A 25,675-nucleotide genomic window follows, 5' to 3' on the forward strand; every position below is an offset into this window, starting at 1 on the left:
CACCCCAGAAAGAAAGGCTATCAAGAAATCAACCAATAATAAACACTGGCAAGGCTGTGGAGAAAAAGTGGTCCCACTCCACTGTTGGTGGGAGTCTAGACTGGCACAACCACCATGGAAATCAGTGTGGAGATTCCTCACAAAACTAGGATTGGAGATCCCTTTTGACCCAGCTATTCCCCTTCTAGATATTTTCCCAGGAGAATTGAAAACATCATACCATAGTGATATGTGTGCACCCATGTGTATAGCAGCACAATTTGTCATAACTAAATCTTGGAAACAACCCAAATGCCTATCAACTGAGGAAGAGATGTGGTATTTTTATAAAATGGAATATTACTTGGCTATAAAGAAAGGTACACTTCAGGCTTTTATAGGTAAACAGATGCAACTAGAGACTTTACTATACTCAAAGTGAAATAAATCAGACTGACATGTGTAAACATCTTGTCTCCCTAGTGTAAGAAACTGAAAGAGTAAATAAAATCTGAAAGGTAAAATAGATATTGTGAAAGGGAAAGAAACTGCTAGGGAAAGGAGAAAAGAAAGAAAGGAGAAAATATATACACACACATATACATACATATACACATATATGCATATATATACACACACAACATAGTTAAGGTAATTGTACTACTAATTTTTATTGGTTTATTGAAATGAACAGTTAATGCTTTTTTGACCAATTTTACATGCTTATATCTGGTAATCTGAACAACTACTTTGAAGATAACAATATGTAATATAACAGTGATTGTTGATTTCCTATCATCTTGTTTTTGAAGTTTTGTATCATTTTTAATGCTTTTTTATTTTTTATTCTCTTTAAAATTAAAAAAACAATAGAATAAATAAAAAAGGGTCCACACCCCTTGTACAAAGTTTTAATGTGTGTTTTAGCAATACAAGGATTTAGGTGCTAGTAATGTCAAGTGTTAGTAACGACACAGTCATAGGCTGGTAATAAGACAAAATTATTTCCATTTAATGTTAGAATAAAATCATTCTTGTACAACTTGTGGAATGACCCTATAAAAGGCACTTGATATGCATACTTTCCCTTAATTATTTGTATAACCTATAAATTGTCTTCCTCAGACAACTGGAAACACCAAACCCAAAAGAAGTTGTGAAAGGCAGACATCTCATTAGGGGCCTAGCAGGGACTGAAAGCCAGCACTCCTCCAAAGCAGGGCTTTCTACCTACACGTGGTTTTACAGGTAGTGTAAAACATCACTATTTTTCAAATTCAAGACACGAATGTAAATGGGAACACAGCATACCAAAACATGTGGGACACAGCCAAAGCAGTTCTGCGAGGGTATAAATGTCTATCATCAAAAAAGAAGGGAGTTCTCAGAGAAATCGTTTTAAGCTGTTCCTCCAGGAACTATGACAAAAATAGAGAAAATAAACCCAAAGTTTGCAGAAGGAAAGGAAAAATAAGGAATAGACAATAAATTAATAGAGAACAGAAAAATCCATAGAAAAATCAATCAGGAGAAGAGGCGGCTCTTTTGGAAAAAGAAAATCAACAAACCCCTACCTAAACTAACTAAGAAAAACGGAAGAAAATTCAAATAAATAAAATAAAAAACAAAGTGGAGGGATTATGAGATGCCTCGGGTATAAAATGGAACATAAGGGATTATTATGAGCAGCAAATGTGCCAACAATTGAGTAACCCAGGGGAAACGAGTTCCTAGAAAAACACAACTTACCAAGATTGGATCAGTCAGAAATATAAAGCCTGAGAGACGAATAACATATGAAGAACTGAAGCAGTAATTAAAATCCTCCCAACAAAGAAAAGCCCAGGACCAGATGGCTTCAATGCAGAAATTCTACCAAGTATTCAAAGCACTGATGCCAGTACTTACTTTGAAAACTCTTTACAGAACAGAGCTAAAGGAATACTTCCAGAATAATTTAAGGAAACCATCACTTGCACAGCTAAAGCAAAGAGATCCCAAGAAAAAAGGACAGGTAGTATCTCTAAAGAACACTGTTGCAAAATATTCTCAATAAAATATTAAACTAAACTCAACAACACATGAAAAAGTGTATGCATCATGACCTAGTGAGATTTGTCCCTCGTATGGCATGCAACTTGAGCTTAACATCCATATCCAACAGGAGAGATTCCGTTCCTCAGAGAGCATGTGGGCTACCTGTCAAAACAGATCACAGAGGGGGGCATACATGAAACAGCAATGCAGAGGCCCACATAGCAGCAACGGGAAATAAGCTAAGAGCATAACAAGAAATCACCTGTACTTCAAAGTTAATCAATGTGATCTCAAATTATCACAGATCAGTAGGGTGTACTGCAATGGCAAACAGAAACACTGAAACAATACCCAGGATTTGGAGGCAGATTTATTTATGTTGACAGGCACTGATTGGGATCATTCAAAATACCAGGCCCTGATCTCTGGTGGTCTAGGACTTCTATGGGATAAGCAAGCAGGAAATACAGAGGCAGAATGGCTTTTCCATTGGGGATTGGGTCTTACCATATGCATCACAGTGACTAGCCATTTCTAAGAAACAGGAACTGTGACGGAACTATTACCTGGGCAACAGAAGTATACTGGCAGTGGGGTGGGACGGACCATGACAACATGACACCTTCTGCTAGGGTATCACAGTGGGAACTAGAATATATTTTGATCAGATAATGAAGGACAGCTTTTAACACTCACAGAACACAGCTAGAACAGTGTTTCAGGGAAAGTTCCCAGCTTGAAGCTCATTGGTAATTAGCCATGCACCACATGCCCCTTTGATATTGGATGGTCACATATACCAAAGTGGTATCCAGAGACTGTATAATCCAAAAGCCCGGTAGCCTGTTGTGTTTGTGAAAATATACTCAGTCTGTGATGGTCTCACAGTAACAAAATCACCTAAAAAAAAAGGTATTTCACAAATGGTACCCCTGTGATGAAGTGATACTTGATTGTAAAAACATAAAAATAAAAACAAAAATGAAACTGTGCTTGAGAAGAAATGACTTAATACCAGCAGAGAAAATCCAGCATGCAGGCCAAGTATCTGTGCTTTTATTTATTTATTTATTTATTTATTTATTTATTTATTTATTTATTTTTGGTGCTGGGGATCAAACTCAGGTCCTTGTGCATACAAGGCGAGAATTCCACCACTGAGCCACATCTGCAGCCCCAGTACCTGTGCTTTTAAATAAAGTTTTATTCACACACAGACACAGTCATCCACAAATGGCTGCCCCTGCAGGGCTGGCTTGGTGGCAGAGGCCACAGGACCAGCTGGCCATAAAAACAGCTTGCAGACCTCTGATCTCAGGTTCACATAATAGCAAGAAATGAAAGCAAATAATGAGAGTAGAAAGCGCAAAATAGCAAGAAATCAGCTAAAGGAACACAGCCAAACAATAGTTCTCTGAAAGCAGCAAGAAATAAGGAGAGACCCAGGAGGTACCAATACCAGGGGCAGGAGAAAATCACAATGAACCCTGCAGACACAGCAAAAGAAAGAAACTATTAGAACAGCATTTCGCTACATTTGACAGTTTGTGTTCAGATGATAAACCCTATAAAACGCATAGCTTCCTAAAACTCACACAAGAGGAAACAAAACTATGAATATTCCTGTATCTATTAAAGAGATGAATTCACTATGGAAATCCTCTTACACATAAAATTCAAGCCCATATGTCTTCATCAATGAATTTTTTTCCAAACATTTCAGGAAAAATGCACACCATACAAATTGTTCCAGAGAACAGAAAATACAGAGCTTCATTACACTCATTTATAAAACCAGCCTCAACTAAAACCTAACAAAGAGAATGCAATAAAGTAACATGCCATATCAATCACCCTTCTGAGCACAAAACACAAAAATCCTAGAGAAAACATCATCAAATCAAATCCAGGAAAATAGTTTTAGAGTAACAGAAAAAAGGAATATAAGTATAGTTTGCAATTTGAACATCAGTCACTCATAACACATAACATTGACCCTAATGTTGTAAAGTATCCAAATGAGCATCCAATATCAATGATTAGCGCATGAAGGTTGAGGGCTTGAGGGAGGCATCACCAAGGGCTCCTGGCTCATAAGCCTCAGCCTGGCCTGAGTTAGCACCAGAATATCTAGACGGCATGGGTCCATGGTCACTGGAGAGACCCATAGCCACACCACAGGCCAGCTGGAGAATCCAGAGGCCCATGAGGAATTTCAAAATACCCTAATGAATGCATTATCCACTCACAGTAAAGCCTTCTTAGAAAAGACCTTCCTTAGCCTTCTAGTGATGTCCCACAAGACTCAGGGTATGCATTATATGCCATGCTGAATTACTAGAACCTTTCCTGCTGAAACTGTCAAGTGTTATAGTCTGTGTCTGCACGTCCCCTCAAAGCCTCATGCAGTCAAGGGGGTGGGCTTTTCAGAGGGAGCTGAAAATAGAGTTTGTGGTTGGTTTACATTGTCTAGTGCTGGGATTGGGGGTGTGAGTGCTACACCCATCCTAGGGCAGGTCAGTATAAGGGAGGAAAAGAGATTTGCTCCTTCCTTTTATTCTAGCTGCTTTTGGTATCTTCCACTGCCATGAACTGCTGCCCCTCTGCCATGTGCTGCTCTGCCTTGGAGTCAGCCAATTATGGACTGAAACCTCTACAAACTGTGAGCTAAATAAACCTTTCCTCCTTTAAACTTCGGTTGTCAGGTATTTTGTCCCAACCATGAGAGAAAAATAACTAAGACAAGTATATGCAAGAAAATCTTAAAGAAAAACCAAGTTTAAGATGTATGTTGCTGATATCAAGAGTTAACCTTGCAACAATTAGACCATGGCAGAATTCACTCAAAGGAAATAGCCAAATGGAACAAAGAGAATATAGAGCCTAGAAAGATATGCACATATATACAGAAACCTCATCTGACATAAATGTGACATTGCAGTAAACTATGGAAAGAATAATCTTTACAATAAAAAGGAAAAAATGGGCCTTGAATCCTACTTCATAATACAAAAAAATTCAATTCTAACTGAACTCAGAACTAAGTAAGGAAGGTTTCATGGTTGATACGTGGTGTCAACTTGAGAAGTTTAGAAATTTAACTCAGCAGAGGCCCAGAGTCCTCACTCTGTGAACATCCTCATCATGTGGAAGAAGAGGGTATGGAGATGTGTGAGTGGGGCACCTGCCCTAGGTGGGTAGGCTGCTTACAATATAAGGCAGGAAAACAAGCTTGCTCAATCCTCCATTTTTCCTCTTGTTGCTTTTGCTGTCTTCTGCCGTCTTGAACCATTGCCCCTATGACATACCTCCCTGCCTTAGAGCCAGCTGATTACAGACTAAAACCGCCACAAACTGTGAGCTAAATAAACCTTTCCTTCCTTAATTTTGGGAGTCAGGTATTTTGTCCCAGCAATGAGAGAAAAGTAACTAAGACAAATGGTAAATCAAGTATTTAAGAGAAAGCAAATAAAAATATCTCCATAAAGCTAGGGTAGGTAAAGATTTCTTGAACAGTATGTAAAATGTTCCAAACTATAAGAGATGAACAAATTAGTCTACATTATAAAATAGAGAAATTGTTCAATAAAGACTCTACTAAGAAAACAAAAAGGAATCCCAAGAATGAGAATTCTTTCATTTCATGTATTTACATAGCTACACCTCAGATATTTGATAGAGACTCATACACAGAAAGTTTAAAGAACTCCTATATCTGTAAGATTAGGACAACTCAAGAGCAAAATGAGTGAAGAGTCACAGAGGCATTTGTAAACAGAGACTACCACAACCCAATTAAAAAATTACAGTTCTAAAGAGACATCTCACCAAGATGGCATGGTTGGCAAATCAGCTGTGAAAAGATTCCCAGGGAAAGTATCATGAGGGATTGTGAGCTAAAACAATGACAACTTCACCTGCACTTTGCAATATTCCTTAAAATAATGGCAAATCTTACTAGTAATGGCATCTTGGAATTGAAGAAATATGGTATTATGAAGTTATTATAGCTGTGAGCAGTACTGTTGCCAGGTGAGAAAAATCAATCTCAGGAAGAGAAGACAGACCTGGGCACGTCCTATAGTACCAGGAAAACCCGATTCTCACAGGTGCTGCCAAAAGCAGGAACAACTGATTGTTTCCAGTGAGAAAAGAAAAGCCAAAGGAGACTTCCACTTCTTTCCAGATGCACTAGAGACTAAGAAAGTGTTTAAAGAAAGTTTACTGTTGCAGCTTAAGAAACCTTTCTGAGCAGGTGGGGAAATCAAAACCACACAGGCAAACTTGACTCCAGCCAGCTGTTCTTTCCCCGCTAGGATCTCAAGGAGAGAAGCACCGAGGAACTCTGGAGCAGGAATGGACAGCCACCCAGACATGGGATGAATGTCCCCAAGACACAGAATAGGCAACACATTTGCAAAGGCTGTCAGGAGTCCACGTCCTCTCCAAACACGCAGCAGTCGTGCATTTCGGGGTTTGCCAGAGATCTTGTTTCCCTCTGAATTTAAATTACCACTACATCTCCTGCTTTGCTTGATTGAACGTTGACAGAACCAGGGAACTGAACACGAAGCAAACTCCGAAATCAAACCACTCATTTGACGCCCGCCTGGGCCCTGACACACAGGTGTATTTTTGAAGCGTAATTTACATCAAATGTCAAGGTGGTGGGATGAGGAGAATTTATTCTGCTGCCTACATCATTGCACCTTTTAGCCTCTTCGGAAATGTTATTTTTGCCATCACATCTTTTGAAGTGCTTTATACCAGCAGGTCTGATCTTAATTTTAAGGAAAATATATAATTAGCTGTTGTTTGGAACACACAGAAGGGCAGTTCATATTTTAGGAAGCACTGGGCTCTGCTTATCAACCGATGAGTGTAACTGGGAGGTCAAGGTGGGTTTCGGCAACGGCAGCCCAGCCCCGCCATGGTGGGAATGGCCACTGAAGGGCAGGCACAGCCGCGGTCCCCCAAGGGGCACTCACAGGGCTAGGACTTATGCTGTCCCACGATCCAGGAATAAATGAATTGATGTCCGCGTTTTAAACTCCTGTGTCTGGCCATTAAGGAAGCAAGCAAGGCCTATTAATAATGATCCATTTGTGGGGATCTCTTGAACAAAAAAAGCAAGACTCCGTGCTACCGGGATGATTCCCATTCCTGCAGAAGGGGACCACAGAGATCAAAGACTTGCTACAAAGGGGCACCGTTTCTGAATGACAGGATTTCACTCACAGGGCATTTCACTGTTACTCAAAATAGTATATGTGGAAGGGCTGGGGATATAGCTCAGTGGCACAGCACCTGCCTGGCAAGTGCAAGGTCATAAGTTTGACTCCCGGTACTACAAAATAAATAAATAAATAAAATTCCAAATACTACCTGTCTACAGGCCTGAGCTGTATTTTAAAGTGCACAGTAATTGAGAGAAATATGTAGGAGGGAGCTTCTACACATGCTTAAGTGTTCTAAAAGAAATGAAAACAACCAAAACAAATTTCCATTTATCATTGCTGGGATACAACTATCAGTTACTCCGATGATTCCTGCTGAAGTTTCAAAACAGTTCTTTATATCCTTTAAGTAGGAATTTATCTCTGATTTCAAACAGCAAAACTAAAGACAAGGTCCCATTACTATATAAGGGATATGTCACCCTTTGAAGTGGGGCAATGATATATATATATGGCAAGATCTGATAACTTCCAAAGAGTAGACTGTCAAGATGTACTTTTTTGAGTAAGGATGCTTTTCTTTAAAAAAAAAAAAAAAAAAAAAAAGATTTAAAAAGGATCAAACAGAGACTCATTTGAGAAAAATAAACCGCAGGATGACGAATTAAGATACCTAAATTTGCCAAAGGTGACACCTACTTCATCAATGTCACATTAGATTGTGAAATTAAATTAGACATAACCTTCTAACTTTTTTGGAAAAATAAACTTTAGTTACTGGATTTAACAGGTTCCTCCACCGGTGAATACTTGCAACCCAATCCTGTTATAATGTTGAAGTTGGAGCTTTGTGTATCAGAACAGTGGCCAACGAATGACGCTTTGTGATCAAGTTCTTTAAAAGATAAGTACTCTTGAATAATTGAAGACATCCATCTCTTTTTTTGATTTTTCTCCGGTACCGGGAACCGAACTCACGACCTTGCGCATGCCAGGCAGGCGCTTTTGCCGCTGAGCTAAATCCCCAGCCCCTAGACATCCATCTCATCTAGACTGAATTCCTTTAGATTTTAACTGATACCACTGGGGGAGTACTTATTTATTTATTTACTTATTTTTGAGTGAGGATCTCACTATGTAGCCCAGGCTGGTCTCAAACTCTCAGTGATCCTCCTGCTTCAGCCTCCAAGTGCTGGGATTACAGGTGAACACCACCAGGGACAGCTTTTAAGTTACAACATTAAGAAGAAAATGGCACAGAGGGCAAGAGGGGATGCTACTGTGATCCGAAGCAAAGTCCAGGAGGGCAGGTTGCAGACAGAAGCTTTATCATGTCCACCTCTTTGCAAACTTATACCCAGCAGCCACTGAGCCATTGGCAGTTATCCTGGACCTCCCCTCCTGAACCATATCTGCAACACTCTTGCTGCTTCACTTAGTATGATCCTACATCCAGGATCAGGACGCAGACAAGATCTATCTCTGGGAACCATCACTCTGCCTAGCACACCGTATGTACAGTTCTGTTCCTGCCTTCAAACACATACAGTTGGCCACAGTATTCCTTCAGAATTACACACAACCTTCCAGGGTGTAGACATCTCCTCTCAGCTCTGCCAGGACCACAGACCAAGCTCCTCCTTGGCTTCTGTCCTGTATCACCTGCTGTCACCCTTTCCCAGACAGATGCCGACAAGCTGAGGAAGACGTATTACAACTTGTGTATTTCCCAAAGCACCTGGCGCATGTCGTACACATACTCAACATTTCCAAACTTGGTCAGGAAAAGATTCGTCAAAATTGTGTACAACAATGACCTAACACAGTGTTCATTTATGGAGTAACACCAGCGTGCTATTCAGTTTTAACCTAAAAAGCTACTAATGAGAAAATCTATTGTACTTTATGAATATTCTATAAAACTCACCCTCCAGTTAAATCTAAAAATGCTGTGTTTATGGAGTTCCTAAAATATTCCATCGTTCTTGAGAGCCAAGGACATTTTCTTTAAACAACACAACCTGCACTTTAATTAGAGCAGGGCTACATTTGTCTCCTTTACTGAAGAATGGATTCTGTCTCTCAGGAAGAAAAAGATGTTCTGCTCACTCCTGAAAGAATCATCCCTGGATTTGTCACAGAAGCCCTGAGACTCTTTAGGGCACACAGGCTGTTTTCGAAGATGTCAATGTAGGTTGCACCCGTGAGGCCCCTGGGTGTTTTTCTGTCTCCTCGCCTTTGAATGAACTGTGATAAATTCATTAGTGACCTTTGCCAAATGCCAACTTCAACATGGACCTGTACTTTATTTAAACTGGCACCCTCTGTCACTCTGCTGGGTTCTCCTTCAAAACCTACAAACACTGTTGTGTTGGTTTGGGGGTTTCTTTGCAAGGTGAACAATATAATACAGAACACATATTTTATAAGATTATTTATAATAGTCACCCAAAGAATGATATACAAAAGAGTGCAGGAAATCCATGCACTAAAGACCAGAGAACCCAACCGAGGGCCTGGATACCACAGAAATGTCCTACATGAGTTCAGCTGAAGACCTAGATCCCATAACAATGCCTCCCATGAGTCCAGCTGGAGGCCCAGAGTCCACGACAATGTCTCATGCAGGCCTGTTTCACAGATCTGCACTGGGAAGGCCCAAAGGTCAATAGTGGAAGCTAGAAAGTCTGTGCTAGCAGGATGAAGGATCTATGCTATTGGGCTGAGGGATCTGCACTGGAGCCAGGAAGCAATGCACAAAGTGAACACCAGAGCTCCCCGGAAAAGTACCACAGCCATCATCAGCAACAGTGAGGTCCCGAGCTCCTCTGATGACCGGGAAAGCTGAGTTCCCATCAGGAATGCCAGTGTGAGAAGCTTTTCCAGGAGACTGGCAGTGTACTGTCTTCCCCTCCAGAACCAGGAAGCTATGCTCAAACTGAGGACCAGAGTTTGCTCAAAGTGAGGACCAGAGCTCCAAAGTGAACCAAAGCCATTCTGAGTGACAACAAGGTCTGGAGCTCCTTGGTCAATGGGAACAGCCAAGTTCATCAGGAAAGCCAGCATGACAAGCTCTTCCAAGAAAACCAACAGCTCCGTACAGCTTCTACCCACTCCCAACAGCCTCTCTCAGCTCCCAACAGCCTACCTTCTTCTTCTCTAGTTCTACCTCTTATGCTGCTGGCAATGATCCTCAGTGGGCCTCCCACACCTTACACTTACTCAGTTCAGCTGTGGGTTATAAGTTGACCACCAACTGTCAATCCACCACAACTGTCTTTTCAAACATTAACATGAAAACACAATCCTGATCCCTGAGATTATCGCTGAGTCCCAAACTCTCTGTGAGCACCGGGACCCACAGGAAAGGGAAGGCTCACCATCACCGTTTACTTCAATGATGCACAATGGTCATGCTCTTTGAGCAGTTTGCTTGTGTACCTGGAAGAAGGCCACACTTGCTATTCAGGAAAAAACATCATGGCCATGAAAAGCTAAGCCATGAGTGAGTGGGTGGCAGCACCCGACGCTGTGTTGGAGCAGCAGGTGGAGGGAGTTAATATTCCAGGTCTGCAGGGATTTCAGCCCCAGCATCAGCAGCTCTAACCTCTTCACACCTCACATGTAAAAAAAAAAAAATACAGCCATGCAAAATGGCCGTCAACATGGCTCACAAGCCCATGTTTATGATGCCCTTCCTACCCGGGGCAGAGAGCAAACAGCATGGTGGCAATCTCCTAACAATGCCTTGGTGAATCTCTCTCAAGGAAAAAGAAGTACTTTCTTTCTGTGTGTGACATCAAATATTAAACTTTCACTAGATCCCTTTCTGTATTTTAACAACAGACCTACATGACCATGAGAACATCCGACTGACAGCTCCCTCGGAAATAAACTTTCAGACGGCGAGGTCTGTAGGGACCACAGAGCTCTCAACAAAGCAAGAGACAAAACACAGCTTGACTTTCCTTCCAGTTTTGGGGTGCAACAGGGCAGACACATGGGCATGTTCACCTGAAGCGCGTTGCTTTGTGTCCCTGACACAGAGTCCTCGCAACACCCTCCACTCAGTGACAGGAAGCAGAACCACATGGAAAGTCACCCACTGTGGGGGCTGGTAATTCCCCGTGACCCACTCCTCCAATCCGTCCTCTGTAAGAGGAGCCTGGGGCCAAGTCATGTAGCGGCCTGTGGGCCAAGCACTGGGCCCTAACCCACAATGAAGAAGCATTCCAAACTGGAGAGTCTGGACTTGAGACCTGTATAACTCAATCCTATAAGTCCCATGGAAGTTATAGATGGGCCCCAGAAAGCATAAAATTATCTCTAAAATATCTAAACTCCAATGGAATTCTTCCCCTAAAATCTTGGAACAATTTATCTGCTAAGTTCTTAAGAAGCCTAGGCACAGTTCTTTCACAATGTGACTGTCATTGATCATGGGACACAAAACCTCACCCCAAGGGGCGGAAATGTCACAGAGTAAACTCAGACTCTAAGATGATAGGATCACAAGACTCCTTTTTAAAGGTAACTTTCAAGATGTGCTCCTTGTTAAATAATTAAATTTTCAACACTGTCCCTGAAATACACCAGATGACATTTACAATGCTTAAGCCTAAATGAAAAACTAATAAATTCACAATTGTGGATTCAGGACCTTTAATAATGTGTGAGTGGTCTACTGTTAATGTGCTTTCCTCCATGGTTTTCCACGTTCTGAGGAGTTACAGTGTAAGTGTGGGAAACAGCTGTTCCCGCTTCCTTCAACCCCACACTGTTCTGCACACTCAGTGACCTCACAGCCCAGTGGGAAGCCCTGGCCCCCACAGACTGTGACACAAGGTGGCCCTCACCCATTCACTGGCTGCAGCATCTAACAGGGTTGGGCAGTCTGAACTTCCTGCGCATACTGTACATGAACAAGGAGACAGAAAATGTCAGAGAAGCACCGAATCAGTTAGTCCTGTGAACTCAGCCAGCAGGTGGGAGAACAGACGCTGCCTGCTCGGGTGTTCAGAGGGGCCAAAAAGGGTGAGTGTGGAGTCATCATGCAAGGAGGCGCTGCAGGTGGAGGCTCCTCCCCTCAGGAAACAGAGTGGGGCCCACGGGTGGAAGTGGGATCCTGGAAGAGCCTCCTGGACACAAGGTTGGGAAGGAGCAGGTTCTGGATCCTGGGAAGGTTGAGTCTCAGCGGGAACAGACAGGATCTGACCTCAACCCCTGAGCAGCCGGCAGCCACGTGTGGGGAAGGAGAAGCATAGGTGTTAAGGTGAACCTGGCTGCAGGGTGGGATGTGCCCAGGGCCATCTAGATGGGCAGGTACAGGAGGACGACCCTGGTCACAGCAAGCAGGACCGAGTCTGAACCTGCCACCTATGGCCCTGTCTCAGTTTCCCCAGGAAGGAGCCTCACCCAGGAAGACACAGTCCAAAGACCACCCAGGAGGTGGTAGCTCTGAGTGTCGCCCCCAGAGCACAGGTCTTGTCACAGGACAGAATGGCTGCGGCCCAGTCCACGTCCCCTCAGGCTAACCCATCTCAATGCCCCTGCACAACAGGCACCTCCACATCCTGTAGGTCCCTCGCCCAGGGGTGTCACTCTGCACAACCTCTCAGACATGTCACACACACCTGGCCCAGCCTCCTTCCAGGAACTATACAACAGGGAAAGGAAGCTGGTTCCGGAAGCAACATCCAAACACTGGCTCTCTTCTTTCCACTCTGGCTGCAAAAATCCTAAAGACCCTTGAAGCGAGAAGCTAACTCTGGAGTCAGGCAGTGGCAGTGAGCGGTAAGTGTCAGGTCATGCACATTCCTGAGTTTCAAATGCACGTTCCCAGGGAACAGCATGGTGACAGCTGAAGACCTGCAACAGAAGTTACCTTCATGAGCTCAATGCAATTATAAGAAGATTCCTTCGAATGAGGGATTCTTTTATAAACTTGATTTCTTTCTCAAGATTCCTGGGTAGGATGGAGCTGCCTGTCTGTGCAGTCACTGAGCGATACGAGTAAGGGTGTGGTGTGTGAGTATCCAGACAACACTGGTCTATCGCACCTCTGCGCTCTCACCCAGTAGGGTGATAACACAGGACAAATGAGACTTTTCGAACTTCCATGAGAGAATATTTTGTCCCAACAGGAAGCAGTGAGATTTCTAACAACAAGCAAATGGAAAAGGGACAGTCTTTGAGATAAGCTTCATTTTCAAGAAACAATTCCTAATCTAAGCGATGTAACTTAGTACCTAACAAAGACACGCAGCTGTAACTTAAATTGTCAAAATTCTAAAGACAGTTTAAGAAAATAATTTAGGATCCATTTCCTTAATGTCTATTCACTGGGCATCTATTATGTTTAAAGCACTAACCCGGGCAGTAAAAATCCCATGATAGAAATAAAGCTCGAATGTATTGAAGTTAATAAAATAGTGGGTACATTCAATATACTTCTGTCTTTAAAAGGATATACGTGTGACTGTGATCCTGAAACCTAAGTATTTAGTAATTAACATTAATTCTTTTTGTATATCTGCCAGCCATCGGGGTGACTTGCTCACCTATCTTTGCCAACACACGCAGCCCTCCTTCCTCACCTTCTTAGAATTTATACCACATGGTTTCTAAACATTGCCTAATCGTGCTACCTACAGCTACCTCTTTTGAGCATTTGCCCTTCTTACCTGGTTGAGGTATACTCTTCCGTCTATTTTAATGCAATTTAGAATTTCTTGGCTCCTTCTATTTCAATTTATATAGAGCATATCTGCATTTGCAAAACTGTTTACTTTAGGATGCCTGTGAGAAACAGACTTTAAATTATACACTAATGTCAATCACTTCTCAAATAATGAAGTGTATTTATGTTATTTTACAAAAATCTCAAACCAGCATCTGATGGTTGATGAAAGATAAATTAGCAAAAATTGTAGCTTTAGAATCTGTGTTCTTATAAGATTGACACAAATCAGGCGCTCAAACCAGTTTTAAAATATAGTAGGAGGATGAGAAATTCTGTTCAGTGCCAAAAATAGTCAAAATTCACCTATTTTTTTCTTTCAACTTTTCAGTGGGTGAGAGCTCCATGTCCCCAGCTAGCCAGGGAATCACAATTTCTAACCAGTTGAAATGGTTAGGGAGTAATACTGTGGTTTTTTTGTTTTTAAAAAACTGTTGTTTTTTAAACTTATTTATCAGGGTTTCTTGGTTTTCTTTATTTGGCTTCATTACTTAACATAATGATGTTGAATAAAGCATATGGTTTTCTACTTATTCAGGGAGGAATTAAAATACAAACAGCATGGCACATTCGTAAGTGGAAGGCATGATCAAGAAATGCGTGCACTCCGTCCTGCGTCCTGGGTGGAGTTCCGTGCACCCAGTGAGCTTTCTGTGGCAGAGGCACCTGTGATTTCACGAAAATCAGAGACTTGAATTTCACCTTTTTACAAATCAGGGAGATGTGGTCAAAGATTGAGGTTCGGTTAGATGTGGTCAATGACAACTCTCAGTAGGGTGGCCCTGCACCCTCATCTTAAAAAAAAAAAGAGGTAAGAAAAGCGTGGTCTCCAGTTCACCTCACAATCTACAAGTCTGGGATGGTCAGTACGGGTTTGCTTTCTTCAACTGTGAGTTTAAAAAGTGATTCATTTTTCCCCATGTGCTCATTTCATAACAAGTTTAGAATTATTGGTGTGCAAAAAATGGAGTCATCTTCAGCCACGTCATGCATTTGTGCCCATGCCAACCTGCTTTCCAAAGCAGCAGGGCTTTCAACTACCCATTCCTGGCCATGGACCCCACTGGGTCCAGCTCCACCCTGAGCAAAAGGACTCACCCCTCTGAGTGGGTAACTGATCTCAACACAAAAGCTCTCAGGAAACAACATAGTCTCAGACAACCTAAAAACGAAGGGGGAAAGCCAGGTTCGAAGCCATTGTGGGACACTTCACACTCAGAAATTCCCTGTGCTGATCCACCCACACTGAGAAAGAACAGGAAAGGAAATTCACCGCCTGGGCCAGCAGACACTGCTGCCTCGCTGGTGCCCCATCTCTAGGCCTATTCATTCTCTTAATTTTGAGACAGGGTCTCATTAAGCTGCAAAATTGCCCAGGCTGGATTTGAACATGTGATCCTCCTGTTCCAGCCTCCCAGTAGTGAGATCACAGGTGCTCAAACCATACCTGGCTCCACATGTTTTCTCTACCGAGAAACTGGCTACTACTGACACAAGTGTCAGCGCACAGGGAAAACATGATGTGACCCAGCAGTGACAGAGATGCTGGTGCCTCAGAAGGCCATCGTCCTGGGCTTCGCACCCCACAGAAGCACCCACAGGGCCACGCCCAGCTCGGGTCAGCAGGGTCCAGCTGTCTTCATGCTGCCTCTGTGAGGAGCCACCTGCCACCTTCCCCGGCACAAAAGTTCTCAGGAAGCAGCACAACCAGTCCCAGACGGCCTAAATCAAAAGGGGAGCAACCCGAGACCACATCGAGAGATTCTGTCTCAGAACAAAACAAAAAAACTAAAACAGATGAATGGACAAAGAAAATGTACTTATATACAATGAAGTATTATTCTGTCTCCGAAAAAAAACTGCCCAACAATTACAATGATAATACAATGATATTTTCAAAAATATCATTAAGAGGGCCAGGGAGGGGCTGGGGATTTAGTTCAGCGGCACAACACCTGCTTGGCAAGCACAAGGTCATGAGTTCCACTCCCGGTACCGGAAAACAAACAAACAAACAAAAAAAGTGTGTGTCATTCTTATCTTTCCTTATCTTTTGTAATTAGCAGTTTCAGAATTAGATTCTAATTTCCTAGACTTTAGAGCAACCCAGTGGCTGTATGTACTGTATTATCCCCAAATCCTAAACATCAATTAAGCATTTCTGACATAAAATTACATTAATGCCAAAATATAATATACATACAAAATTGTGCTTTACTTGTATTACATCTAGAGAGTTAAAATAGAAAAAAAGTATGTAAGATCACAGTATTTTTTCTATCTCTCTGGATTTTAAATGAACACATTTATTTTTAAAATACTTTTAAATATTTTATTTAATTTTAAATATTTTTATTTAGATTATAACAGATTTTAGTTATAAATCCCTATTGCTGCTGCATTTCAATGCTCAACACTAATTTAGATAATGTTGACTTTTTTTTTAGATAATGTTGACTTTAGGCTTTTTTTTTTTGAAGCTGTTACAGGAGATTCACAAAGCTTCAGCTAGTTCAGCTTCAATAAAATGTCACTGCTTTGCAGAATTAAAAAATTTGCTTTATTGCCCAGGCAAATCTTGCACTCTTTAGTTACCACAGTTACCAATGCAATGAAATACAAAACAAACAGCAACGGAGACCTTATTTATAAGTAGATACTTAGTGTTAGGCACAAAGTTAGGCTTTCACAGGCCTGGAGACAGGTGGCCCTAGACTGCTTGAAAAGCAAAAGTCGTGGTGTTTTTGTCCCTTTCCTTTTGCTTTCTTATTTATTTGCTATAGATACAATCCACACAAGCTTATGATTTCAGACGGAGGTAACTTGCCTCCCCTGCACATCAGGGTGTGCAGATCTGATCCCGAGGAAAAAATGGCCCCCATTTGCTACTTTTGAACTTTAGCGTCCATCAGGGTCCCCTGCCCAGGCCTCTGCCCGAGTGCATCCCACCAGAATTGCATCTTTAGTTTCCAGCCCAGCAGACGGGAGCTAAGGTGCACAATCTCGTTCTGTAAGTTCCATGTGTGTGCACGCACTGATGTGTGCACATCTAGCACTGCAAAGCGTCTTCCGGAATAGTGCCTGATGTCACTGTCATGAAATCCCTGCTCTCTGGGGAGCAGGGCTAGCGCAGCTCCGGAGCACTTTAGTGTCCCTCTTCCCAGCACAGCAAACAGCTGGCGCTTCCAGTGACACAGCACCAAGGCTGGGTCTCTCTTTTGCTGCTGTCCAAGAGTTTTAGGAAAATAACCCACTTGCCTTTCTTTCAGGAGAGCGGAGCCCATGCTAAGTTGGTCACGATCAGTGTGCATTTCCAAAAGAACAGCTTCTAACTCATCTGGGGTCTGAATGTCCCGGATCGAAGGCCCACTAGGTAATTTTATATTGCCAGGAAGATAACAAAAACTTAACTATAACGTGAAAAAACTGATAGCGCCATTTGGCAAAGTGTAATTACCTGAGGGAAAAAAATCATTAAGGTTAATCTACAAGATACAGATGAGGAAGAGAATAAATTATATCTCACCATCGGTAGTTACAATGATGTGCAGATTTAATAATTAGCTACAATAAAAACAAAAAGGCATAATTTTATTTAAACCCAAATACTAATCATAAGTACAAAATGAATCCTCAGTTCTGGAGCCAGAAATGGAGTTTCCTCCCCACCCGCAGCACTTATGTCAACAGCTTAGTAAACAGGTCAGCCCCAAGTCCCGGGTGCACACGGCTCCTCGCAGCCCCCAGCCTGCCCTTCTTGGCAGGAGAGGGAACACCTCGCACTCTCGAGGAGGCAGTGCGGTGAGCAAAGCCTCAGCTGTGCCCTCTGAATGCACACTTGTCCATATCGTATGGAAGGCCAGGTGCCACACTTGGGGATGAGATGCTGGGGACAGCAGTGGTGGCCATCAGCAGCCCTGGGCTTTGGTGACAACTGTATCAGCAGGGTGATGGGAAGCCAGGTGAGGCCAGGGCTGGGGTGATGTCCAGGGAGGGCAAAGGCCCGGGCAGTCAGCAAGAGCAGGCTCAGTGGAGTCTGAGAAGGTACAGTCTGGACGGTCCAGCAGCCATGCCACGATGCTGGTGTTCAACGTGGAAAGCTCAGGACTGCAGTGGAGAGGTTCATTCAGACAGAAATGTTCAATGCACAAGGCTCAGCCTGAGGCCTGAGCTGGGGGCTGCAGCCAGCTTCGGGGTCCACAGAACGTGATAGGCATTTAACCCAGGGAGTGGGGAACCCAACTCCACCTGGCAAATGTAGATAGGAAGTAAAATCACCCTCCGAGGAGCTTCCAGGTACCTTAGGCTCAGAACAGAAGGAGGAGGGGTACCCAAAGGGTATGTGAAGAAGGAAGAGGAAAAGGTAGATGAGAAAAAGGAAGAGGAGAAGGAAAAAGAGGAGGAGGAGAAAAAGCAGACTTGCTGGAAGGAAGCAGCCACCACTGAGGGGAAGGGCCAGGTGCAGACAGACACAGGCCCCTGGTCTGTACCACAGGGTCAGTGCTTTCCCTGGGGACAGTGGAGATGGGACAGAGGCTTCGGACAGACGTGGTTAGCTAAGGAGGTGTCCATCAGATGGAGTTCAAGCCATGGCAGCGAAGTTGGAGGGCGAGTCAAGGACCAGGATTTGGGTTCAGCCTCCCCTCATTTTTCCGGCCTCGCCTGAGACCAGGCCAGGACCACCATGCTGCGCATCAAGGGCGGTGACATGCACCATGGGTAGAAACACCCCTCGGTATAAAACAGTTTTTTCCCATAGTAATAATTAACAGTCATGTCACACTTCACAAATACGAGTTATTTTCCTAAGCAGAGGCCACATCAACAAACAAGGCCTCCTGCAAAGTCTGAGCTCATTCCCATAGCTGCATCTTTACCCAAAACAAGGTACAGACAGTCAAATATCTGCCTGCGTGAAGCGTCTGTTCTAGAAATGAAATTCAATTCTTACACAGGACTTTTCATTTCCATTTAAATATAAATGTTATTACATCAAATTAAAATATAAATGTTTTATTTTGGTTAAAATATAAAAAATGTTATATATCTTGATTAAAACAAGTAATTATAGTCATTCCTCACTGTCTTCTAGGGGTAGGTACCCCCGCCTCCTGGACTTTTGGTCTAGTGAAAATGGTAAGAAAAATTAATTCATGAAACGAAGGCCCACCGCACAGTGACGTGATGATTTTAACATTTCTATGGCTGCATGCAGAGGAATAGAGTTCAGAACTGGTGCTGGAAGTGGTGCTGTCCACCCAAGTATCAAATGAATTTCAGCCCTGCTTGATACTCAAAATGCTGACAGTTTGCAATCAGTGCTATTCACTTAAAATATGACGATAAATGTATTGTAAATAATATGCCAGACGTGGTGGTAGGTTTCAAGAAAAGAGAAATAGATGAGATAAAACAAGTTAAGCAGAATCAAAACTCAGCAATGTGAGAGGAAAAGGCCTCTGAAGTTGAGTACCTTACTTGCTAAAAATATAACATTTTATCATTGTCTGTAGTACTAGCCCTAAAGAAGAGGCATAATCCTTTTTCTTACACTCAAATGCCTTGCTTGATTAAAATGTAGCAAATAGATAATAACACTTTACAGGATCTAAAGCAACTATTTCAGGGAGAAATCCTAACTGAAAATCACACCGGGATCTTCACGGCCCTTCTGACAGCATCAACCACAACGTGAAAGAAGAAAACCCAGAGGCCGATGGGACAGGAAGTCGCAGCCCCAGGCAGAGCCCTCTCCTCAGGCACAGAGAACAGGAAGGACGTGCTCTGTGGGACGCCAGGGGGTCATGTCAGCATCGGGGAGCTTAGTGCAGAAATAGAAGGGCTAAGCTGCTTCCACAGCGTCCAGGGGACGCCGGCAGGGACTGGGGTACAGTGACACCTAGTGCTGCGGATGCACAGGAAAAGCACTCAGCAGCTTCCAGTGCCAATGACTTCTCAGTGCCTTTTCCCACTTCCGTTTCCTTTCACTCCAAACACCTCTAAAGTCTGAGCAGGCTGCTTCTACGGTTGATGGCAAATACCTCGCCTTAATCTTCCCCCAATGCGCATGTGTATCTAAACATCACCCCGCCCACCAATGCATGCCGTTAGGACCTGTCAGGTGCAATGAGAGCAGCTGGGGGTGATCAGAAGCAGAGAACCAGAGTGAGCTCACTGCTCAGGTGACAGGCACATATGCGGGGCCTCCCTTCTGGTTTCTGACCTCTGCCTCAGTCCCCCACGTGCCTTGGAGATGCCAATGTGGCATGGGCGTAGGGAGCAGACACAAGCACAGGGTGTCTTCTCCCTTGGGGTTCTGGGCCCCTGCTGTGACCAAATGCTCCTATGTCATAGGAAAGTCACTGGTCTCACTGGTCACACTGGTTCCACGGTGTTCCAGCAATTATGCCCACTCAACAAGTAACCTGAGGGGTCAATGCCACGTGCCCCTCTCAAAGTGTGTCCCGCGGGTCATCCTGCAAGGTAGATCTCAATTAAAACTAAAATCTACAGAAATCTGGATGGAAACAGTTGTCAATCTACACATATTCAGAAAAATGACAATTTTAATATCTTATACCCTCAATAGGCACTTTTTGTTGTTGTTGTTTTTGGAGAGGAGACAAGATGTCACTCTGTAACCCTGGCTGGCCACAAAGTTGTAACCATCCTCCTGCCTCAGCCTCCTGAATGCTGGGATTATAGGCATGAGCCACTGTCCCCAGCTGAGTGACCACTTTTCTAACCTGGCTCTTATTTAGACATTTACTATGCATCGCATCTCCTGGTAAAATCAGGTAACTTTCTGTTTTAAAACACATGACTTTGTCTTACAGTGGGTGTTATCCACATCCATAGAAATTCTATAACTGATAGCAAAGAAGTGTCCAAGGTGAACAGCGTATGACAAAATCATGACCCAGGGGCAGCTCATCAGGAGCTCACAGTTCATCCTGGCACAATCATATCTCCCCATAGATGATGAGCGACCCCATTACTACTCGCATCTTGAAAGTGAGTAGGTGTCCTCTGTCTTATCCGTGGCCCAGTACACACACACCCTCTTCGAACCCCTTTGGCTGAGGAGGCCTGGATGCCATAGACACAGAACAGCAGCAGGGTCAAAGGAAAAGGCAGGACCCACGTACCACACTGCACTCAACGGTGCTCCACCAAGAGAGCCCTGGAACACACAGGGACAGAGCTCTGCATCCTCACCTGACCCCGACACTACCTGGGGACAGAAGCCTGCAAGGAGAGAGAAGATCTGTAGACTCCAAAGCTGGCCAAGTCTCCACGAAGCAAACAGGAAGGCATGATGAAGAATGTGCTGTTTTTGATGTCAGAAAAAAACTATGACTGGAAATTTAATGGATTCAGTAACATCTGTCTTTGTTTTGTCACCATTTTTCTAATTAGAAGCACTAAGTTCTCTTAACTGAAATTATTACATAACCATGCTAGCTCAATAACACGCACAGCTTTTGATGAGAAAATCAGTAATTCTGCAAGGCTTCCTATCCACTGGCCATGCAGGGCTCACCTGCAAGAATGAACAGAGCCACAAGCAACAGCCATGCCAGGGCTAAGCATGCTCATGGCTGCCAGGTAAACGAGCAAATCCAAGGCTTATATTCCTTCTAAAGAATATGAATCCTTACCATGCATTGGGATTGAACACCGCACTATAGCACACTGCATTATTTATGACCCCAAAGCCCTGCATCCAGTTCTTAGCTTGCTCTGCCTTACAGCTGAAAGATGGCCCCTTGGTACCCACCAAAATCTCCATAAGTACAGTTCCTATGGGCCATTTCACATCCTCCTGGTCCTTTCGTGTGTACGTTTGTGGTAGTGGGATCGAACCCACGGGGACTTCACCATTGACCTACATCCCCAGCCAGTTTCATTTGAGACAAGGTCTTTTTAAGTTGCCCAGGCTAGTCCTGAAATTGCTATCTATCCTCCTGCCTCAGCCTCCTGAGAACCTGGAATTTCAGGTGTGTCTGGTTCATCAAGGTTCTTACTGTTAAGAGAACACTAAGCAGACCCTGTAGCATGCCACATTAGCACCTGAAAGTAATCAACAGGTAGCTCAATGTAGTTACTTGAATTCTTGCCATTGATAGATTTTCTTTTAACCTGTGTTGTTGCCAAAACTTCTCAATTGAATCAAATTATAAAGTGTAATAAATCCAATTCTTCCAATATAATTACAATGATTATAAACCAAACTTGTTGCAAGAATTCCTTTCCCAAAATTAACAGCAACTAACTATAGAAAAGGATCCTTCTGAAAATCACAGCAGTAATAAAATAGCAAGTGGAAGTCTCCAGAGATTCTGAATTTTTTTCTACAGTTTATTTCTGAGGAATCCCAAGCATCATTTTTAGGCTTTGAGTTCATCCTACAATGGACCATTGGGTAGTCATATTACAAAGTACTTAGAAATAAAGAAACGCCCACATTCCACACATCATTTAAAGATGTTGTGTTCACAACCTGGAGCAGCACGATCTGGAGAGAAGACAAGCGTCCCTCTCTACAGCCCCGGTGGGGAATTCCCGCGGTCACCCGAGTTCAGCCCTGGGACAGCCCTGTCACCTACCCCCAGACACCCTCTGTCACTTCTGCCGGGTCACCCTGCCCCATACCTGAGTGCTGAGCTGCTGCTTGTAGTTTCCTATAACTTTCTGGTCTTGTCTGAGGCGACATTTCTGGGTTTGTCAATCAATAGTTTATTTTAAAATAGATGCGGGGAGGGTGTTCTTTGAGAAGGGACCAGAATAGACACAGAGCTGTCGGCGGATGGGCGCGGGTGACAGCCCCGCAGGACAGGGTCCCCAGCACCGCTAGCCCTGGCAACCGGACCCCGACCCCGAGGACCCCAACCCCGCAGCACCGCGAGCCTCGCCGAGTAGCCCAGCCTCAGCACCTCAGGACGCCGCCCTGCGGGAGCCCACGGTATCCGGCTGTCCCCGAGGAGCGGCAGGAGGGATGGAGGGGACACGAAGGGCAGGAGCGACGGAGGGGACAGGAGGGACAGGAGGGACGGAGGGGACAGGCCGGGAGAAAAGAGCAGAGGAGGGGACACGAGGGACACGAGGGACACGAGGGACAGGAGGGGCGACCCCACTCACCCGCGCGGGCTCCAGGCGGTCGGGGCGCCCTCGGCGGGCGGCGGGCGGAGACGGACCCTCAGCGCTCATCGCTCATCGCTGCCGCGAAGCCGAGCTTCGGATCCGCGGCGCCCGCGCCGGTGCAGGGCCGCCGCGTCCACACAGTACCGCCCCCTCTTCTCGGGGCTCGGCCTGGCCCGCCCACCGGCCCGAGCTCCACCCACTGGCTCTGAGACCCCGCCCCAGCCCCGCCCACTCCGCCGGAGCGGGATGGGGGCACCTGCGTGCCCTTAAGAGTCCGGACTCCTGGAGCCTGGAGACCTGCGCTGCACAACCGGGTTCGGCGCAGGGAGCTCGGCATGATTCGGCTTCCCCGGGATCCGTGCAGGTCATGAGCTTCTGAGCGCGAGTGGCAGCCCTAGGGCCCCCACTTTTGAGTCTGCGCCCCGCAACCCGCCCGCCGCTCTCTGGGCCGCAGCACTCGCTGCCCGGAGCTGGTTGGCTTTGCTCCGCTGGTCCGCAGCGTCTGCCCAGACTCCACGCCCGTGTCACCCAGGTCCCCTCCAGGAGGGAGCAAGGCAGGCGCCGGGTCTGCGGCCCGGGAGTATCTGCGCGCTCCAACCATCCTAGTCTAACCGCAAAGGAAAGCCAGCTTGGAATGTTCTGGGTCCGTGCAAACGCGCACGGCACAGGCTGCCAACTTCTCCAAAGTAAGAAGTAACCTCCTGCGTTCGTCCGGGGCCAAACCCTGCACCCCAGAGCCCACGCGGGCGCGGGGCGGACGAGTGAGCGTTGACCAAGCCGATGAAGACAGCGAGGGTTTCGACTCTTAACTTGTGACCTCGGAGCAGACCTGGCTCACTGGCTGCTAAGCCGGGTGGCAAGAAGAGCAAAGCTTTCCAGATTCTCTGTCCCTGCAGAAATCTGCCCTCACTTCTTACTGCTGTCCCTGAGTGTGAGCTCTTAGGGCACAAAAACTAGGTCTTTTTACACCTGCCTGGCACCCGGGCCAAAATAAATACAAGATCTTGAACGATCAAGGAATAATGTATTTTTTTAGAAAATCAACAATGGTTGTTATACTGCATATTATCTTCAAAGTAGTTGTTCAAATTACCAGAATATTTTTTCTAGAATAAGGAGAGAGAGAAATATTTAATGTTACTTTTTTTTTAAGTGCATGAGTATAATCTCTGAGAAATTAGAGCTCTGGGGACCACACAAAGATACCATCTAATTAACTTGCAAAGGAAAGACTTTTTTTTCATAGTCTCTGGAAACAGTGTAGATGGTGTGTGCTTGCTGGAATTGGGGATATTTTGCTCAAATCTTACCATTAAATGAATATGGGGATTTTTTTTTCTCAGACCTACCCTAGTCATTAATTCATCTATAAAATGTAATCATACCTGCCAATCTCAGATGTGCTTTCAGCACGTTTTTCTATTATTCTAGATCTAGGATATCTTTGGACCTCTGGGGCTGCATCTGAAATGCTACTAATATAGGTTTTACTATAACAACATCTGCTTCGTGGATTTTGTGTTAAGACTGCACACAGTCGCTGTTCTTTAAATAGTAAGGCTCTGGTGCAGAAACGAATTATAAAACACTACATATCCCAAAAATCTGACAGGGGTGATCTGGTGTAAATTTCCTGAAATCCAGTGAAGTACAGGCCCTTCTCAAATGTGTCCAAAAGTGAAAGTAGCCAGCTGCACCTTTATTTACTTAATTTTATATTTACAGACACATCCTTAACATAGTACCAAAAACAAGTTTATCCCGCACCTGAAATCGTTCTCTTTATGTTTACAGATTGGTTTGTGAAGCTCTTTGAAGGTTATTTGCAGACATAATGAGCCATTTCCCCTACCTTTGGTTTAGTGTGCATTTCCTAAGAACAACAATGACATTGTCTTCATCAGTTTTCTGTCACTGTTACAAAATATCCGAGTTGAGTCACTGAGAGAGAAAAGGCTTATTTTGGTCCCAGTGCCTGATGGGATTGCTCCTATCACAGTGGAAGCTGAACAGAATGTTGACGTCATGGCCAGGATGTGAGAGAGGAATCAAGGAGGCTGGGTCATGCAGCTCCCTTCCAGAACTCTCCTCGAAGGACCAGACTTCCTCTTGCCAGGCCACTCTTCCCCAGAATTCCTGGACCCTATCTGCAGCACCCTCCCTCCCAGGTCCTGGGTGGCTTTGAGGAGGTTTCTGCCTCCTCCCTGGTCTGGACCATTACTGTTAGCGTTCAGTGTAGGTTTCCTTTTGTTCCTTCCTCCTGATGACTTTGGTCATTCTTGAGCCTGGGCCTTGCTGGTTCTGGTCAGTTCTAAGCAGCCTCATGGCAGTATTCCTCCAAATACGCTTCCTGTGTTCCTCTATCTTCATCCATGGCCTTTTTCCCAGTCTGGATATTCTCCATTTTCCCACAGCCCTGCTCACCAACCCTCCTCCTCCACCACCTTGATGGAAATTAAACTCTGTTACTGAATTCTCTACCTGATAATACCATTTTCAGATCCTCAGCCTACTTTCAGTTTTTGAGTCATATACTTTAAAAAATTTATTCCGGCTCTTTCAAAGCGAATTTTCCACAACTGAATGAGGATGAGTTTGT

General features: G+C 44.4%; 1 protein-coding gene across 4 annotated transcripts in view; it reads right to left on the reverse strand.

The window, feature by feature from the left end:
- The window catches only part of Sntg2 (syntrophin, gamma 2), a 105,338-nt gene extending 82,132 nt beyond the window's left edge, over nt 1-23,206 (reverse strand). For all 4 annotated transcript variants that reach the window (XM_013504331.1, XM_005404340.1, XM_013504330.1 and 1 more), the window contains exon 1: nt 23,074-23,206. In XM_013504331.1, coding sequence (XP_013359785.1) covers nt 23,074-23,142 — 69 coding nt within the window. In that variant the 5' untranslated portion in view covers nt 23,143-23,206. The remainder of the gene's footprint in view (nt 1-23,073) is intronic.
- Between the last annotated feature and the right edge of the window lie 2,469 nt (nt 23,207-25,675).

This window comes from Chinchilla lanigera, unplaced genomic scaffold (assembly GCF_000276665.1).
Source record: "Chinchilla lanigera isolate Chin_1 unplaced genomic scaffold, ChiLan1.0 scaffold00086, whole genome shotgun sequence".
In the NCBI taxonomy this organism is placed as follows: domain Eukaryota; kingdom Metazoa; phylum Chordata; class Mammalia; order Rodentia; family Chinchillidae; genus Chinchilla; species Chinchilla lanigera.